Below are 17,154 nucleotides of genomic sequence, written 5' to 3'. Positions count from 1 at the left end.
ATAGCCCTGGTTTGGAGGAACCTTTTTGTATGCTACTTATGTTCATACTCAAACTTTAATTCCAGGTTTGTTTGTAGCTGGAATATTTGCAAAGCAGTGTGATGTTTGTTTGTAGCTGCAGGCAGGCCATGTGGTGCTGGGACCATTGTGAGGAACTCTGGTGTTCAGTCAGGGAGCAACGCTTTGATTTGCTGTTGAAATTAACCAGTTTTCTTGCAAGAGTGAAACTGCCAGTTAAGGGAGGAAACTTGTTGCGCTTTTCTCTATGCCAGTTTGATTTTTTTTTTTTTTAAACAAACTGTTTTAAGCACCTTACTCTATAATACCTTTTTTACTGGTAGTTTCCTGTTGCCCTTCATTTGCTCTGACAAGGGAAAACCTGGGCTGGTAAGATGGGTGGAGCTGGCAGCGAGTACAGGTAGCTTGTTGCAGCCCCTTTAATGACTGGGTATATTTTTATATTTTCTGTTACCTTGATTTATAATTTTTCAGGTTAAGTTCTAGTGTTGAGGTGGAACCTTGATTTTAAGATGGCGTGGAGGGGTGACACCATCTCAATGTCTGAAGGAACTCCTGGCCTGTTATTAATTAGCTGACATGGGAAGATCGTCAGCTAGTGCAGATCCCCTGTGCCTTTCAGGCTATAGATGAATTGCAGAGTCTCTCTCCACTTGGAATCAACCCATTTGTAATGTTTGACTGTTGGTTAGATTGAATAAATTATCTTCTATTTAAGAAAACCTCTTGTGTGGACTCTCTCCTTTGAGCCAGTTTGTGACATTAAGGTTTAGGTGAAAACCAAAAACTTAGCTTATGGTTCTGGTTTCATTCTGATGCATTGAATGAACACAAGAGCTGCCTACAGCAATTTTCTTTAAGAAATTCGATATAGTGTCCTTTTGGCTGGCCGACATTTTGATGTACTTCAGTCACTTTAAATGTAATTGATGCCAAACTTCAAAACATTGGCCACTTGTCTACACTAGTAGTAGGTGGAACTTAATGGGCACTTTTAAGCAATTAATGACTACGACTCAAGGATTGTTTAGGTCATCAATTAGTCGTCTTTAGTGGGATTGATGACAGATTGCTTTTGGATCGGCTTTTAGTGTTTAACCTTCAATTCACCACACCTAAGCACACCAGGCTGCCCCTGACCTAAAAGTGCACAGATCACAGATGAAACTAAAAGTACCTTTCAACAGCTTGCTGGTAAAAGCATGCATTCACGGGATGCTGTTCTCTGAATTCACAGTGTGGGAAAGGGATAGACGTTAGAGCAGTAACTCTTACAGTATGTTTTTATTGCGTTAAAGCATCGCCTCGTCATGAAACACTCCGTATACAGTGTAGTTATATCTTTGTATTGACCTCCTCAATATGCCAGTGAATATTTGTGAAAATATATACAACTAACACATTCAGAACCATGATGCTGAAATATCCTGATGCATTATGTACAGGAACAATTCCAAGTATGTAAAAATGTTCTTGTTGCTCTCGTTCACTGACATTACATATTGAATACTTTCTTGACTGCCTCTTTGTACTGCAGCATGCTGCTCTCGCTCTCCCCTTCGTTCTTCAGCCGTGTGACCGAGTCTTTATAGTCTTGAACGTCTTTCCTTCCCAGCAGCTGCTGTCGCACTTCTTCACCGTCTCCCTCTCCTGCCACTTTCATGCGTAGCAGTACATCCAAGATATTCTTCTGAGACGGGCTGTCCTCCCAGCTGTAGTCCTCCATGTCAGCCACAGTCTTCTCGGCCTCCCAGGCCTCAGTTTTCTAAAGAAAGAAAGAAAGAGAATAACATTTCTAACTTTAAACAAGCAAAACAAATGACCACAGGTTAAATTATGAAAATTAAAAAGAAACATTTTTTAAAAGAAAATTTGGATTTGTAATTCAAGCCACATTTTGATTGGGGTTCTGGTTCAGCAATTCCCATTCTCTGAAGTTCCTCTCACAGAGATGGTATTTCCCATATGTAGCTCTCTGTTTGCCGCCTGTCTCGTTCTCATCACATTCCCTGAAGAACAATACGACCCATTGTGCAGCAGCTTAAAGCAGGGCAGCAACAGGGCCCTGCTTCCAGGTGTTTGGAGGTTAATGACCATCATTAGCTACATATATGTATATCTGATCCCCATGCTGTCTCCAGCAAGTCCAGATCTAGTGACCAAAGAGCAATCAATACTTCAGAATAGGTAAGCAGCAGCTATTCTACTGTTAATTAAATGAGAGCAGTTCTTCAGCCTTGTGGTCAAGTCTTCATGAATAATAGCTTTAACAGTTTTACATTTTTTGCAGTGTTGAGTGTTGTGATGTTTGCTGTATGCAATGTTTAGTAGTTTGGTCAAAAGGCAGGATATTTGATAGCTCACCAGTACGTTAAATGCCACCCAATTTCTTGAAATGACAGGTGCTAGGCATGCGGGCACAACAGCAGGCAGAGTGCCTCTTAGTGGTAAATGCGTGTGCATGTTGGAGGCAGCTTTGAGCGGTCAGCCCAAACGCTGGCCTGAATTAGCACACACTGGAATTAACAGGCAAAGTCCATCTCTCTGACTGAGGAGATATAATCACCTCAGTGGCTGCTAACAATTGGCCTCTTTGTGAGCTATCGTTACAACCTGATCAGTACGCCACTCTCACAGCTTCCACAAGCCTGCTGGACAAGCACTGTGCCTTCCATTGTGTGTTCAAAAGGGCAGTGGACAGTGTTTTGCTTCCTGGCTTTAACAGCCTTTTCTCAACTCAAACTTTTTTTTTGGCTAAGCCATGTCAGGAAGAGCTCCTAAAGGCAGAGGTTGCACAATCATGCTCTTTTATGTGGCTGGCTGCAGATTCATGCCAACAGTGCCTAAGCCAATGACCTGGTGGCACACCTCTCCGATGTGGCATGGTTGGCTTAATGTGAATGAGTATCAGGGTCAACACCTGAGAGGGGAGTCTGTTTTCTCCTCTTCTGTGGGTAAATGTCAACTGGACAATGCTGCTGTTTGCCATCCTTCTGCCCATTCAACTCTGATACCTCCCTAATGGGCTTTAGTCTCTCAGATCGCTAAGCAAGATGGACAAGACTGCCCACAGTGAAAGGTGTGCCATGTTGCCAGTTGTACGTAAATGCCACCGAAGATGAAACAATAAGAATCTTGAACAAATTTTCAGTTCTTGTGTAACTTAGTGTACCCCAGGCTTTGACCCAGTTTCTCTTCCTTACGGATGGCTTCTTTACAGCTGTCATTCGACTGAGACCATTTCTGAGGAGACTTCAGTGAACAGTAGATGGATGGGTCAAATAAACGTTTTCGGTCCCATGTCAGATATTTGCTGGATTTTTTCGTTTTTAAGGACCTGACTATTAGATACTGTTCATTTGTTGTCGATAGTTTTTTAGGACTGACACTTCTTCTTGTTTTCCACTTGCCCATTTTCCTCACATTTTTTTTAGGGAAACACTGCACACCATGTAAAGATATGCCAAGTTTTAGTAGCTCTTTGGGAACCACCTTGTTGCTGCAAAAATACTTTACATTTGTAGACGTAACTATAGATTCAACTAAAGAAATGGGAACAAGTTAAGCGTTTTTGTGACATGCTGCCATTAACAAAGTGCCTAAAAATATAATTAACGTCGGTTGTTTGCTAATTATCTGTTATGTGTAGACACAGCACTGGTTTAGCCCCTTGAGTTACTTGCCCTGTTGTGCTTGAATGATTCATATTCTATCAAAATTGAAAACTAATGTCCTCATATGTGGATCTCATTTTTCTCAGGAACAGAAATCAGGCAAAAAAAAAAAAAAAAAAAATCTGCTAATTCTTTGGGACCTGATGAATGTAAAAACAATCAGCCCAAATAAGAAAGAGAAATTAAAAATGCATGCCATGAAAGAGTTGAGGTCTTAGGAGGTTAATAAAAAATAAAATTTCCTTTGGATTTGGTCTGAAAATTAGTGAAAAAGTAGCAATACCCAAAGATGATTTTTAAAGACCTTCAGAAATGCTGCAGAACTATTGCTCAGGATTACTTTTAAAAAATGTATTAGAAAGTCAAAATATAAAGAAAGGGGGTTACACAAGATCTCAGCACTGCATTTATTCTAATTTGGGGTGATCATGACATAGATAAAGGTTGATTTCATATGAAAAGAAGCTACAAATATAAAAATATTAGAAATCTGAAAAAGAAATGCAGTCAAAATAAGACTTCAGTGGCTTTTCTGCTAAATGGTTTAAGGTGCCAATTTGTTGGTACCTAGTCAGGATCACCCTGCCGGCCCATGCAAGAGATGCTGGTCATTCGAAAAGTGTTTTTTTCTAAAATATTGAAGTTTTTCATCTTGTCCTCATAAACCAAATATACAAGACAACACACAAAGTCTCCCCCCACATCAGCGCTGTGTTTATACATCATATATAAACACTAAAAAGCAATTATTTTAAATTACATATCTTTTTATTGTGGCAAAAAATAGATCAAGTAAGAACCCTCAGCTGATGAAGGCCCTGTGACACTTGTATATTGCAGAGAGTGGTGCATTAGGTAAGACATCATGATGCATTTGAACTAAAACCTCTCCAAGGCAAATGCGTTAAAAGTGACAGCGGGTTGTAGAGGGTACGAGTAATGCCAGACAGCACCTGGCCTTTAAATGAATGGATGCTTGTTGAAAGAAGACAAAAGGTCAGAAAACAAAAAGAGAAACTCAAGTGGACGTAGAAAAGGCACAAATATCCCATCTAACACCAGGTAGAGTTGCTGAGTTGGGCCAAAGACTTTTACCATGGATATCCTGTTTGAAACTGTGAGTTCAGTAAGTCTGACTCACTCACTTTACTGCTCCTTCAGTATTCAGTCACTGAGGCCAGTTTATCGGCCCTCCCTTCAGTTGACACAAGAACTAGTTAGAGAGGAAGAAAAATGTACAACTTACCCAAGACTCATGGTAGAGAACAGTGAGCAGATACATGGCATAGTCATAGTTCTGCTGTCTCAGTGGGCAGCTAGCAGAGAGAAGAAGAAAAAACTGTATGAGGACATCAGTTTAATCTTCTTTTAACCGTATATTTTCAGGAAGAGGCGTTTACCTGTCAGTTTTGATGGTGAGGACATCTGTGTTTTTGCAGTATCTCTCGCCGACGAGTTTGATCATTTTCTTCCGAGCGTGGTCATCTAAGTTCAAACTGGACAGCTTTACCTTGAAAGTTGAAGATATGAATAGATTACCACATAATTTAAATGTAGTCCTTCCGTGACACTTCACTAAATAAACAGGCGTTCACAACGAGATTAGGGCAAATGTGATGTGATTATGTGCCATAACTCCACCATACATCTGTCTCTAAGGATTTAAGAATAAAACCTAAAGTCTAAACTGCAATATGTAATATTTTTTTTTTTTTTAACCTTTGCAAAGCTTAGACTGCGTGGATTAAAAAACTATAGTTTTTACAGATCAAACACATTCCGTGTCCCAGAATCACCTAAGCTGCTTGTAGAGATGATAGATTTTACCTCCACTACATTGTTTATGGCTCTGCCTTCAACAATGCAACATTACTCCATTTATAGGTGATACAAAGCACAAGTGAACATTTAGTTTGTGCATTGCACTGAGGTACTGCTGATACAAACGTGCACAGAGCTGCTACAATGGTTGAGACTACGTGTCCAGCATAAATAAACCTCTGCCACAGATTTGATTTCCAGGATTTTCCTCCTATAAAATATGAACCACAAAATAAAAATAGAAAACAATATATGTTCATTCAAATATTGATGCCCCCCAGCCCCTCTTACAAATGAGGGCTTAGTCAACTTGTTCTAGATTTGGAATTTAACTGTGTGAGATTTGCCCTCCAATCTATCTCCCTGCCTAATCCACCTGGATTACTGTTTAATTCCTACCTTGCTGATATAATCTAAGGCAATGTGTCAGGAGCAGATGGCTGGCGATTAATGGTAAAAAAAACAAAACAAAAAAACAAACCCAAAACATTCCAGTCTGGGAAAGAAATCGCACATTTGTCAAAGGCAGTTTGTGATAAAAAGCAGGATTTCTTGGGTACTTTTTGGAGTTAAAATGACTACAGGCAGTGTCACAGAATAGGACTGAAACTGGACAACAGCTTTGTTTGTCAGGGTTCAGCTGAAGGAAGATGTGTTTTTTCTCTCCTCTACCCTTAACATCACCCTGTAAAATAGAACACAGGCCCAGTAACTTCACAATTAAGAGGGCGTTATTTATTACATTTATTTAATTGATTCTAGCAGTTAAGTTAAAGAGACGTGCTCATAAGGAAGGACTGCATATTGATGGATTAGTTTTGGGAGGGGATTAAAAGGAATATTAAAATGTCTCAGCAAATATTTTTTTAAAAAGTGACTTTTTTCATTGAAAACTATAAAGTTGCCAAAAAACCCATAAAAATTAACAAGAATATTAACAGAGCCTTGGCACAGGAAATATAAAGTAATGACCAAAGACTAATCTCTCTGTTGACTCGATAGCATCATTTTGCAGATTTTAGGTCACTAGACGATGAAGATCTTTCTAGGAAGTCAGACAGACATGATGTCAGCTGGTGATTATGTATCCCTGTAAATCTTTAATCTCATTTTCCATGTGAGGTTTTTGATCACCTGTACATTAACAAAACACAGTTAAAGTCAGCATCAAGCAAAAATGGCAAAACTCACTCTGAGATGGACGATACGAGCTGAAGGGTTTCTGAGAGAAGGGCCAGCAGACACATACTCTTTGCTCTCTACTTTAATGGGGAAATGCTCATCACACTTGGTATCAGTCTCCAAGGCAGAGGGCCACTCTGTACAGAAAGCTGATAGCAAAGAAAGGCATTTAAATGTGCTGCTGAACAATAATGAAAGAAAGAAACTGCTTTTCTCTCACTAAATAACTAAAATATGAACTTACGTTTCAGAGCTTCACAGTGTTTCTTGATGGCTGCTGGTGTCAAATGTAGAAAGTTTGGTATCTGAAACAGAGAAAAAGAGAAATGTGACAAACTTTCCCCCTCTTGATTTCACTCTCTTGGCCAACTGTTAAATCAGAAAGTCTGCAAACTGTGAAAAAGTATTTGCCCACTGCCTGATTTCTTTGTTCTTTTGCATATTTGCCACACTTACATGCTTCAGATCAAACAATATTAGTCAAAGATAACCAGAGTAAATACAAAATGTAGTTTTTAAATTTGGGTTTGGGTAAGTTGGGTTAACTTGAACAGAACCTTTCTGACAAAGTGAAGTAGGCTAAAAAAAACCAAACAAAAAATAAAACAAACGAAAGTTAAGTCATTATCCACAAATGGAGAAAAACCCAAGAGTGACTGGCCTACAAACATTTGTCCAGGAGTCCATCAACGACTCATCCAGGAGGTCACAAAATAACCCAGAACAAGACTTAAAGAACTACAGTGCTCACTTGCTTCAGTTAAGGTCAGTGTTCATGATTCAACAATAAGAAAGAGACCAAAAAATGAGTTACAAGGTGAAAACCACAGCTGACCAAAAAGAACACAAACCCTGGTCTCATCTGCTGAAAAAACCCCATCTCGATTAACCCAAAGGACTTTTGGGAAAATATTCTGTAGACTGACAATACAAAAGTGGAACTTTTTAGAAGGTTTGAGTCCTGTTATATCTGGCATAAAATTAAAAGAACATCATACCAACTGTCAAGCATGGTGGTTGTACTGTGATGATGTGTGGCTGTTTTGCTACATCAGAACTTGGATGTCTTATCGGAATTGATGGAATCATGAATTCTGCTCTCTACCAGAAAATCGTGAAGGAGTGTGTCTGGCCATCAGTTTGTTCCCTGAGGCTATGCAGCAGAATAACAAGCCAAAAACATACCAGTGAGTCCATCTCTGAATTGTAAAAAAAAAATAAAAAATAAAATGAAGGTTTGAGGTGGCCCAGTCAAAGTCTAGGCTTAAATCTGATTGAGATGCTTTGGCATAACCTTAAACAGGCTGTTCATCCTTAAGAAATCTCCAATGTGGCTGAATTTATGGCAATGTGCAATGACCAGTTATTATAAACGCTTATAGTTCCTGCTGCTAAAGGTGTCGTATCCACTTATTGGGTTTAGGAGGTACTTACCTTTTTGGTAACTTTTCCCCCTTAATGAAATCATCATTTAAAAACATCAATTTTATATTTGTTGTGGTTTCCTAATATTCAAATTTATTGGATGATCTGAAACATGAAAGTGTGACAAATTCGCAAAAAAAGAAAACAGGAAGGGGCACATATTTGATCACAGCACCGTATGTCATATTATATTTGCACACATACTAGAATAGATTTCTTTACTACCAAGGCTGAGCTCCTTAGAACAGCTGAGTATGATCTGGATGATTACAATCTCTATAAACTATCATTCATCTATAGAACAGTGATGGCACAGGGGATATAGGCCAAACACTAAGCAGTAAAGATTTGTTGCGTTTCTCTTTAATGACAAACAGTTCATGACCTTTACAACAGAGCTTAAATTATATTTAGACATAAACATCATCACCCATTTCACGTGACTGTTCAAAAGCAAACCTCTGATGCTGTATCAGCTGATTTGCAAGCAAGTGGGGCGCTAGACAGTATGTGTTAAGAAGTTAGAACATCAACAAAAAGCTGAAAGATGCAGTTGAAGGCAGTTTACTGATAAAACATGAACATGGTACCAAGAAAAGCCGGATGATTCGATTTTAAACCGCTGAGTTGGTACAGATGTTTAAAAAAAGGTGATTTTTCTTGGTTTATTTTGTTTCTGTTTTATTAGGCATTCCCATATTTGTTTGAAAGATTAAAAAAAATCTTTATTGCGAATGAGTAAGAACCGTTTTCAGGGACTTTAACCTCCATCTATCTGTAAATGAACACAAGCCTTCAAATCTCTCCCAGATGTAAGAGCTACAAAATGAATTCTGCATCACAGATAAGCATTAGCTGCTGACATTAGTGAAGATCACGTGAACCACAGACGGGCCAGTGGCAATAAACAAAAAGAATATCAGCTAACACCAATGTTTGGCCAATAAATCAAGTCATCCACATTTATTATAACTTATTTTTTGAACTGAGGAATCAGGGACCGCCGACTGAACTGACAGAGGCAGTGAGTCGATTTCAATCAAATATAACTCGTTAACAAATGCCAGACACAAAAGATAACTTAAATAAAAAAAATACAAGTGGAGCCTCACTGTGTGGAGCTTGCATATTCTACTTGCGCCTGTGGCGTTCTCTCCTGGTATTTTATCTTCCTCCCACAGTACAAGGACATGCATAAAACATTATTTGGCAATACTAAATTGCTGTAGGTATGAATGGCTGTCTGTCAGGCCTGCACGGGAATAACCACTAAAGCCTGATGTTATCAGTCCATATTAGCTTTGTGCCAATAAATTGGTATTGGCATTTACAATGGCCAAAAATGAAAATGTAAAAAGTAAAAGCAGAGGTGGGGATAAACGTTGATGTGTCACAGTTTGTCCATTAGGGGGCACTCTGTAACTTCCCTGTATTTAAACTGCATTGTTACATTATCTAGTGATGAACTATGAATATCTATGTAATATAATATATTATATATATCTAGTGATAACTTTTGTTTAATCTTTTGTGCGCCTGAAGGAAAGGAGAAAAAAAGGAAAAAAAAATATCGGCCAATATATTAGAATATTGGATTTTTAAATCATCAAATATCGGTATCAGTCTGAAAAGAAAAAAAATCTATACTGATCAGCTCCGCTGTCTGCCTGTCCAGGGTGTAACCCACCTCTTGCCCTATGACAGCTGGGACAAGTTCCAGCTTGTTTGTGACACTGAATTAGATAAGCTGAAGATGACGTCTGGATGAATGGATGATTTATACCCTTTTCTCCTACTGAAGGCACATCATTATGCTCACTGATCCACCACAACACTCCGCTTGCAGAGGGAGGCCACTAAGGCTACGTTCACACTGCAGGTCTTAATGCTCAATTCCGATTTTTTTTGTCTGCTTGTTCACACTACAAATAAAATGCCACAGCAAACACGCTCTAGTGTGAACGCTCAAAGCGGCCCGCATGCGCAAAAGAAGACTTCACACACAACGCGCCCAGAGCAAACAATATTGTTTGACTGATGGCCTTTAATATAAAGACTTCAGACTTTACGTTTCCCAATTTTTGCTTTAAGTTATTTACATAATAATGTAAATAACCTAATAATGATCCTTATTGCAGTTTTAGAGAGGAGCGGTGCTTCAAAGGATAGTTGCAGATTTCTGTCAGAATCTGCAGATTATGCAGTACAAATAAAATGTTCACGTTTCTCCAACGTTGTCTTCCCAACAGTTTCACTGACATCTACACTGGATGGCCAGGAAGCGTTCGCGATGTCTTCTCCGGCGCTGATAATTGGCGTCTGTCTTGTGTCAATGACGTAAAAGACGGATTTAATGCGACATGGCCGTTCAAACAGCAGTCGCTTTCTAAAACATCGGATATTTATCGGATTCAGTACCACATACGAAAGTGACCCAGATCGGATTTGAAAATATCGGATTTGTGCCGCTCACACTGTCATACCATGATCGGATATGGGTCGCATAGGGTCAAAAAAAAAAATCGGATTTGATGCGCTTTCGCCTGCAGTGTGAACGTAGCCTAAAGTGATAATAAACAAAGGCCCTCTAAATTCCATTCTTTTGAATACGATATATCAAAACCAAGTTCAAACCAGCTTCACCCTTAACCCCTGTTGGAGGTGTTAAGTGTTTATTCTGATTTAATTAATGGAGGACGTTGGAGTAGCAGAACAGAATTTGAACACGTGACAGTGCTAACCACTACATCACTGTGGTGCCCCTAAATACAGATATCTTCCGTTTTTAAAATTTTATTGGTGGAACTTTTTGCTCATCCTTCACATATTCATATTTTTACTATTATGAACTACTTGCACATTTTCAGATCTGCATAAATAGTAATGGTGGAAATAAAAGCCTGGAAACAACAACAACAACAAAAAAAACTTATTGTACAAATCATATTAAGAGGATCCATAAAGTGTATATTAGAATAAGTTGGTTGAACCCGACCTTTCAAGATAAAGGTCTGGATCTGAAAGATAAGCAAATCAAATGGTTTAAGGCTATAAATATGGGCAAATTATATAAAAAGGTTGAGTTTCTTTATGCCCCTAAAAATGGATTGCTCATCTTTTCATTCATAAAGTAAAACACAAACATATAGATGCTATCCAATGTAAATGCTGGAAACTGTAAGATCTATAATATATAAATCAATGGGCCAAAATGTTGGACAGTAGTTACAGAAATATCTACATCCCAGAAAACAGAAGTGACACATTTCAAACACATAATGCTCTAAAAAAAACATTCAGCAGTGAATTATGCAGAATCCACTGCTTTTAAAGGGCATGGTAAACAAAGTGAAAAACAAAATCCGCTTGATCCTTTGAGTGAAGGATATTACATAAGACAAACAATTATACAAATTATCCTATACTGACACCAAAGTAAACTTAGGGTTCAGTCGTGGCAAGTGATTACACAAAAACCCATCTATGACTTATAATTAAAAAAGAAAAAAAACAAATCACCAAGCGTAACCAAGGGACGTACAGCAGTTTAGCTCCTCATGATGAGCTGAGAGAATGAAATCAATATTGTTATGCTGCAGATATCCAGCTGTGATGGGTGAAACTAGCGGATCTGCAAGTGGCTTGAGTCCAGATGGAGCAGCTGGTGTCTGGACATAGCAGCTCAGTAATCCGGGCACAGAGATACAGCGACTAAAGCCATGCAGGAGAGCAAAAAGGGCTCAACTGGAACTGCAGGAGCACTCGCCAGCTTCAATTAACTCAAAGCATCAAAGATAAACAAAGAGAATACATCCAGATACAGCCCAGAGTCAAACGTGTGCGGCTAAATGTTGTGTAAATAATCATTCAGTTAATCACAAAACCATTTGTTCTGTCATTCTTTATCAGTTTAATTCATACTTTGTGCACATTTATCACTTTATCTGAGGAGAAAATGTTGTTTTCTTTAGAGCCTCTGTGTGTATGCTGGAAGTAATGAGGTCTGACCTTGATTAGCTCCAAATTGCCTTTCTTCTCTGGAGGAATGCCCCCCTTCACAGGGTACCCCATCCTCACAGGGAGGGGGACGGATCCTGGCCTGAAGGGCGCCGCCGCTGGATAAACTGCAGTCCAGTCCTGATCCACTGGCATCTTTCCTGTCCTGGGCTCCCCTGCCTTTAACCCCACACAGAGTGCAAAGGAAACCATGAGGAAAAAAAATCGTGCCTCTGTGTGTATATGGCTTCATGTATTGGTTTTTTGTGGTGGTTGTTGTATAGCCACAATGGCAACTTTTCATCCTATCATTCAAAGTGCATGCATTGTGTTACACTCAGTTTTGATAAAAGCTGCACACTCACTTCTCTTCTGGGCCTTCGAACAAAGGATCCTCTACCACCTCTGTCTGGAAGGCCTAAAATAAAGTATCATATACATTTTATTGTTATGAAAACACTCAAATAGAGTAAATGTTACAACATTGTCAACCATCAGACTACATCTAGCAACTTTATCTGTGATCACATACCCTTAACAAACAGTAGGTTTGGTATGCAGGACCTTTGTTTCATTTGTGCTTTTTTGCTCTTAATTCAGTTTGTCAATGCACAGATAAACCACTAAACCAAGAACTCAGTTACCTTTGCTTTTAAATAAATTTAGTATATGTATTTCTTATGTGGATAAAGTAAATGTGTAGCATTCATTTAATTCTTAAGTAATAAATATCAAATGAAAAAGGTGTTTGACTGAGTTTTTCTCCTAAAAATTATTCTTATTATCACTCTACATGTATGTAAATGTACTTGAATATAACTTGTTATTATACTGAACATAACAAAATAAAAACAAAATGAGTAAACTATACTGAAAAAGTATCCCATGCCAACATTCTCTCATCAGTCTGAAAAGCTGTCATTTTAAATAGCTAGATATAGCACTATTATCACACTAACCTTCAAAACAATCTACCTTGAAGAAAAGGTCAGAGGTCAAATGTGACAATTTTTTTTAAAATCTTTATACAGCACTTGCTATACATTGACAAGACATACCACACTTGTAAGATTCAGTTGTTGCATTATAAGGCTTTTTCTCAATTTTTGATCAATAAATCATTACGTTGACCTTGAAGACATTGGTGGATTAACATGTCTCTGCTCTACACCCCTACAAAGTTTTATCAAAATTCATTCAAAACTTTTCGAACTATCGTGTTTACAGACAGACTGCCATGCAAACGCTACCAAAAACATAACCTCCTCGGCAGAGGTAATTAAAGTTTAGGACCATCTTTTGCTGTTACTTTCACTATTATTTTATCTCTTCTTTCCCCTTAGCCCCACAATGTATCATAGCAGGTGGCTGCCACTCCCTTAGCCTGGTTCTACTCTTCCTGTTAAAAGGGAGTTCTTTCTTCCCACTCTTGCAAAGCGCTTGCTCATAGGAGCTTGCCTGATTGTTGAGATTCTCTCTCTAATAATTGTAAGGTCTTTCCTTGCAATATAAAGCATCTTGGTGAAACCATTGTTGACAGTTGGAGCTATATAAATAAATATAGAATCTAGTTTTTACTTTTATTTTGGTTAATTTGATTTTAGTTAACTGAAACGTTCTTTCCAAATCTACCTTTACTTTTTTGGTTTTAGTTAACCTTGGCATTAACTCTCTTTTCTCAGGAGTGGAATGAAAAAGTGGATAAACGAGCCTCCTGATCAGCCGTAGTAGGGGTCAAATATCCAGGATGTTCTATTAATCTGTATAACTAGGGTTCGTTCACAGACCGTCTATAAATATCTGTCTTTGTACTTCTGCTGCTACTGTGCCTACACATCTTTTTGCGAGAGCAAGGGAGACTTTTTTTTTTCTTGTAATGATGATCTGCCATAATTTATAGCAAGTGTCTATCTTTCGGTGGATTCTGATGAGCAGTGTGGTCACTGACAGCCCAGACACATGGTGAAGCAAAAACAGATATAGGAAGCTCAAAAGGACATCAAAGACTTTCAACAATCCAGACATGGTCACCAGACAAATCCGCTTTTCGTGTAACTAGTCACTAAAGTTTGGATGCTGCAGAAGTCTACACAGGAGGTGCTATAGCTACTCTTGTTAATAACAGCACTTCATGCAGTTAGCTTAGCTTGCAGCTATGGTTTTGAATTGGCATAAATTCCCTTATAGCGACAGTAAAACTCACCTTTATTTCCAGAAGAAGAATTTATAGACAGAGCCGTTGCATATGTGACTTTACCGGAAGATTTATTGAATCCAAGGAGAGGGATATTTTTTCGACCTAGAGACAGAAATGTCTTGCTTGTGCGTGAAGCCATGTTTCCTCAGTGAACTACGGAAGCCGGCGAGGGACGGTCAAACCCGATTGCGAAGCTCTTTACTCAGCGCGGAACAGCACAGGTGCAGTTAAGCGTTTAGATAAGCACAGGTGTGAAACGGCTCACCGCGTGTCGTAAACACTGGTTTATCTGGTAGGTGATACTTTAACAAAGCAGTCATAATAAGATACTACTACAATGTTAATGGAGGTACTCCTGTTTCTTTGTGAGTCAAGTGAGAGGACTCTGCCAGCTGCTGCTTTTTGAAACATAGGGTGCGTTCAAAGACCGTCTGAAAATATTAATTAGAAAGTTGCAAAGCAAGCAAATAAAACAACAACAACAACAAAAAAGATGAAAATGTTAAACATCTTAATATCTTAACGGATTGGAAGTATGGAAGGCTGTATTTTAAAAGAAGATTTTGAAATCTGTTTTATGAATTTGGAATTTGAAAATGGTTTCTGAAATTACTTTTTTATTGAGTTTTTGTGAAATCGTTTTTAAGTATTTATTAACTGATTAATAATTCATTTAAAAGTATTGATTTATAATTTATCTTTGTTTTGTTTTAAATTAAAATATTAAAGAATAAATTACTTTAGTAATAAATAAATAAATAAAATAATTAAAAATCTAATTTGTATTTAATTTAATGAGGTATTAATAAATGTTTATTCTAACTCAAACGACGATTAAAGGGCAACTAATTTCGTCATATTCGACACTTTGTGGTATTGCTGTCACATTCAAAATATGTAGTAAAGTTTATGACTTCATGAACCTGTTCTGGTGCCTCTGAGTAAAAACTAACTCTCTTGGTTGTTCTCTTCATTACCATAACTAGTATTTGCTTCTTCTTTTTTTTTAAATTGGAAAAAAACAACATGTGACGGTGGTTAATTGTAACAATATGCTAATAAAATACACAAATAATAAAATAAAATGCCTTTCACATCATTAAAATATGCTTAATATGAATATTACCCCCAGCACACCTGAACAAGCAGTTCATTTATGAAATAACCTGGTATGTTCGTAAAATCAAAATGTGACTGAAAACCGAGCGTTTGTTATTTCAGCATCAGAATATATTTGAGGGCGTGACTTTCGATATAGACAGCACGTGATCGATTGTTTGTCATCGCTATTATTTTACTGAGTGACTGAAGAAATATCGATTGGATTAACACAACAACAACAAGAACAAAGTTATAACTGTTACTTTGTTGTTAGAGAACTTATTACAAAAACAATAAATCCGGTATATGCCCTATATTTTAATTATATTTTAATTTTGGACATATCCCAAGTTTGCATCCCGATTGTACAAGATTTCCTCTCGCCCGCAAAGGCATCGCGTGTCCTGGCAGAAGCGACGATGCTCTTCAAAGGGACAAGTCCTGCAGACTGCAGCCGCTTAAAGAACTGTGGCATCCCCGTGTTTGCGGTGTTCCTTATGTGTTTGAGCGCTGGAGCATCATTTCTACCTGAAGGACGCGAGTACCTGGAACTTGCTGTGACACAAAGCAGAAAAAGAGGAACTTGGTGCTCCGAAAACAACTTGAGTCGTGGTGTGTAAGTTAAAGGTAAGGTCTAACGCAATATTCTCACGTTGTTGTTTAGGACAGCAGTGTTTGTGAAGTATTAAGTGATGGAGACAGCACCTTTATTTAAACAGAATTTACTCGCTTATGCTGCTTTCAGGAGTTATGTTTAACAGATGGACGGGGGGTTGGAGGTTTTTAGGTAGTGTGAGGCGTTTTATGTTTAAAAGCCCACACGCTATCATTTGATTTGTTATATGCCCCCACCCGCCTACCCACATGGCTCGGTTCAGTTTAACGGAAAGTCACATAATACTCTGTAACCGTAGAGTCCCACAGCAGCCTATGCATGTCTGGCAGTTCATTGTGTGTCTCATGACTGTGTGGTTTCCATTTTTTAAAGGTAGAAACTCTATCTAAAGGGAGACATGTGGCTCCTGTCATCACTTCCACCGTAGCCGAGGACAGATATGGACGGGGCTCGTTGCCTCCAATTAGATCTTTCTTTTTTCCGATCCTTTTAGGTAACATCCGGTCATCTATCACGCCGCCTGGTTGAGTATCTTTCCAGAGAAGACACTATATCGCCTACCCGCTGTTTATGCATTCATTAATTGTACATATGATAGCAAGCAGAGGCTTTGATTTGGTCAGATGGAAAGTTGTCGGCTTGCCAGAATTAGGTTGTTTGCCCCCATGCACACACAGGTGGTTGTTGTTTGTGATATGGACAATACAGCTTACTAACTGTCCTGTAGATCCTTCTTCGTGTAGAGTTAAAAGATCTGTAATCAGTGACTTCCATAATGCTTATATCAACATGTGCTGGCTAAAGTGATGAAGAGTAGTGCTGTAAATAATGCAAATTTTGGTATCGGTGTGATACCAAGTAAATACAGGGACAGTATTACCAGTAAAAGGCAGCTTATTTAGGGAAGAGCATGATTTATGAGATGGATCATCGTCAAATTCCGAACACATTTTAATGACCTTTAAATGAGGAAATTACTCTCCAAAATTATTATTATCACTTTTCAGCTTTTCAGGTATTTTGAAACTGAGTTTTTTGGAGACCTGGAATATAAAAATGCCTGCCTCTAAAGCACTTTGGTATTAATCTTATCACAATAGTATCAATCTGATAACAATACACCA

The 17,154-nt window shown here is 38.3% G+C and overlaps 2 protein-coding genes across 10 annotated transcripts in view; one reads left to right on the top strand and one right to left on the bottom strand.

Moving 5' to 3' along the window:
* Positions 1 to 1,283: 1,283 nt before the first annotated feature.
* mrps35 (mitochondrial ribosomal protein S35) lies at positions 1,284 to 14,684 on the bottom strand. The gene is made up of 8 exons (XM_003443917.5): positions 14,320 to 14,684; positions 12,482 to 12,534; positions 12,129 to 12,296; positions 6,940 to 7,000; positions 6,705 to 6,844; positions 5,093 to 5,202; positions 4,939 to 5,008; positions 1,284 to 1,783 (listed from the first exon to the last, which is right to left on the bottom strand). The coding sequence occupies exons 1-8, from the start codon at positions 14,450 to 14,452 to the stop codon at positions 1,514 to 1,516; spliced, it is 1,005 nt and encodes a 334-aa protein (XP_003443965.1). The 5' UTR covers positions 14,453 to 14,684; the 3' UTR covers positions 1,284 to 1,513.
* A 1,122-nt stretch (positions 14,685 to 15,806) lies between these two features.
* Positions 15,807 to 17,154, top strand: part of kcnq1.2 (potassium voltage-gated channel, KQT-like subfamily, member 1.2) — a 163,551-nt gene continuing 162,203 nt past the window's right edge. For all 9 annotated transcript variants that reach the window (XM_013270547.3, XM_003443831.5, XM_005451039.4 and 6 more), the window contains exon 1: positions 15,807 to 16,041. The gene's annotated coding sequence lies outside the window, so the exon portion shown is untranslated. The remainder of the gene's footprint in view (positions 16,042 to 17,154) is intronic.

This window comes from Oreochromis niloticus, linkage group LG7, assembly GCF_001858045.2.
Source record: "Oreochromis niloticus isolate F11D_XX linkage group LG7, O_niloticus_UMD_NMBU, whole genome shotgun sequence".
NCBI lineage: Eukaryota > Metazoa > Chordata > Actinopteri > Cichliformes > Cichlidae > Oreochromis > Oreochromis niloticus.
The sequence above is the reverse complement of the archived record's forward strand: the minus strand, read 5'-3'. Positions and strand labels throughout refer to the sequence as shown.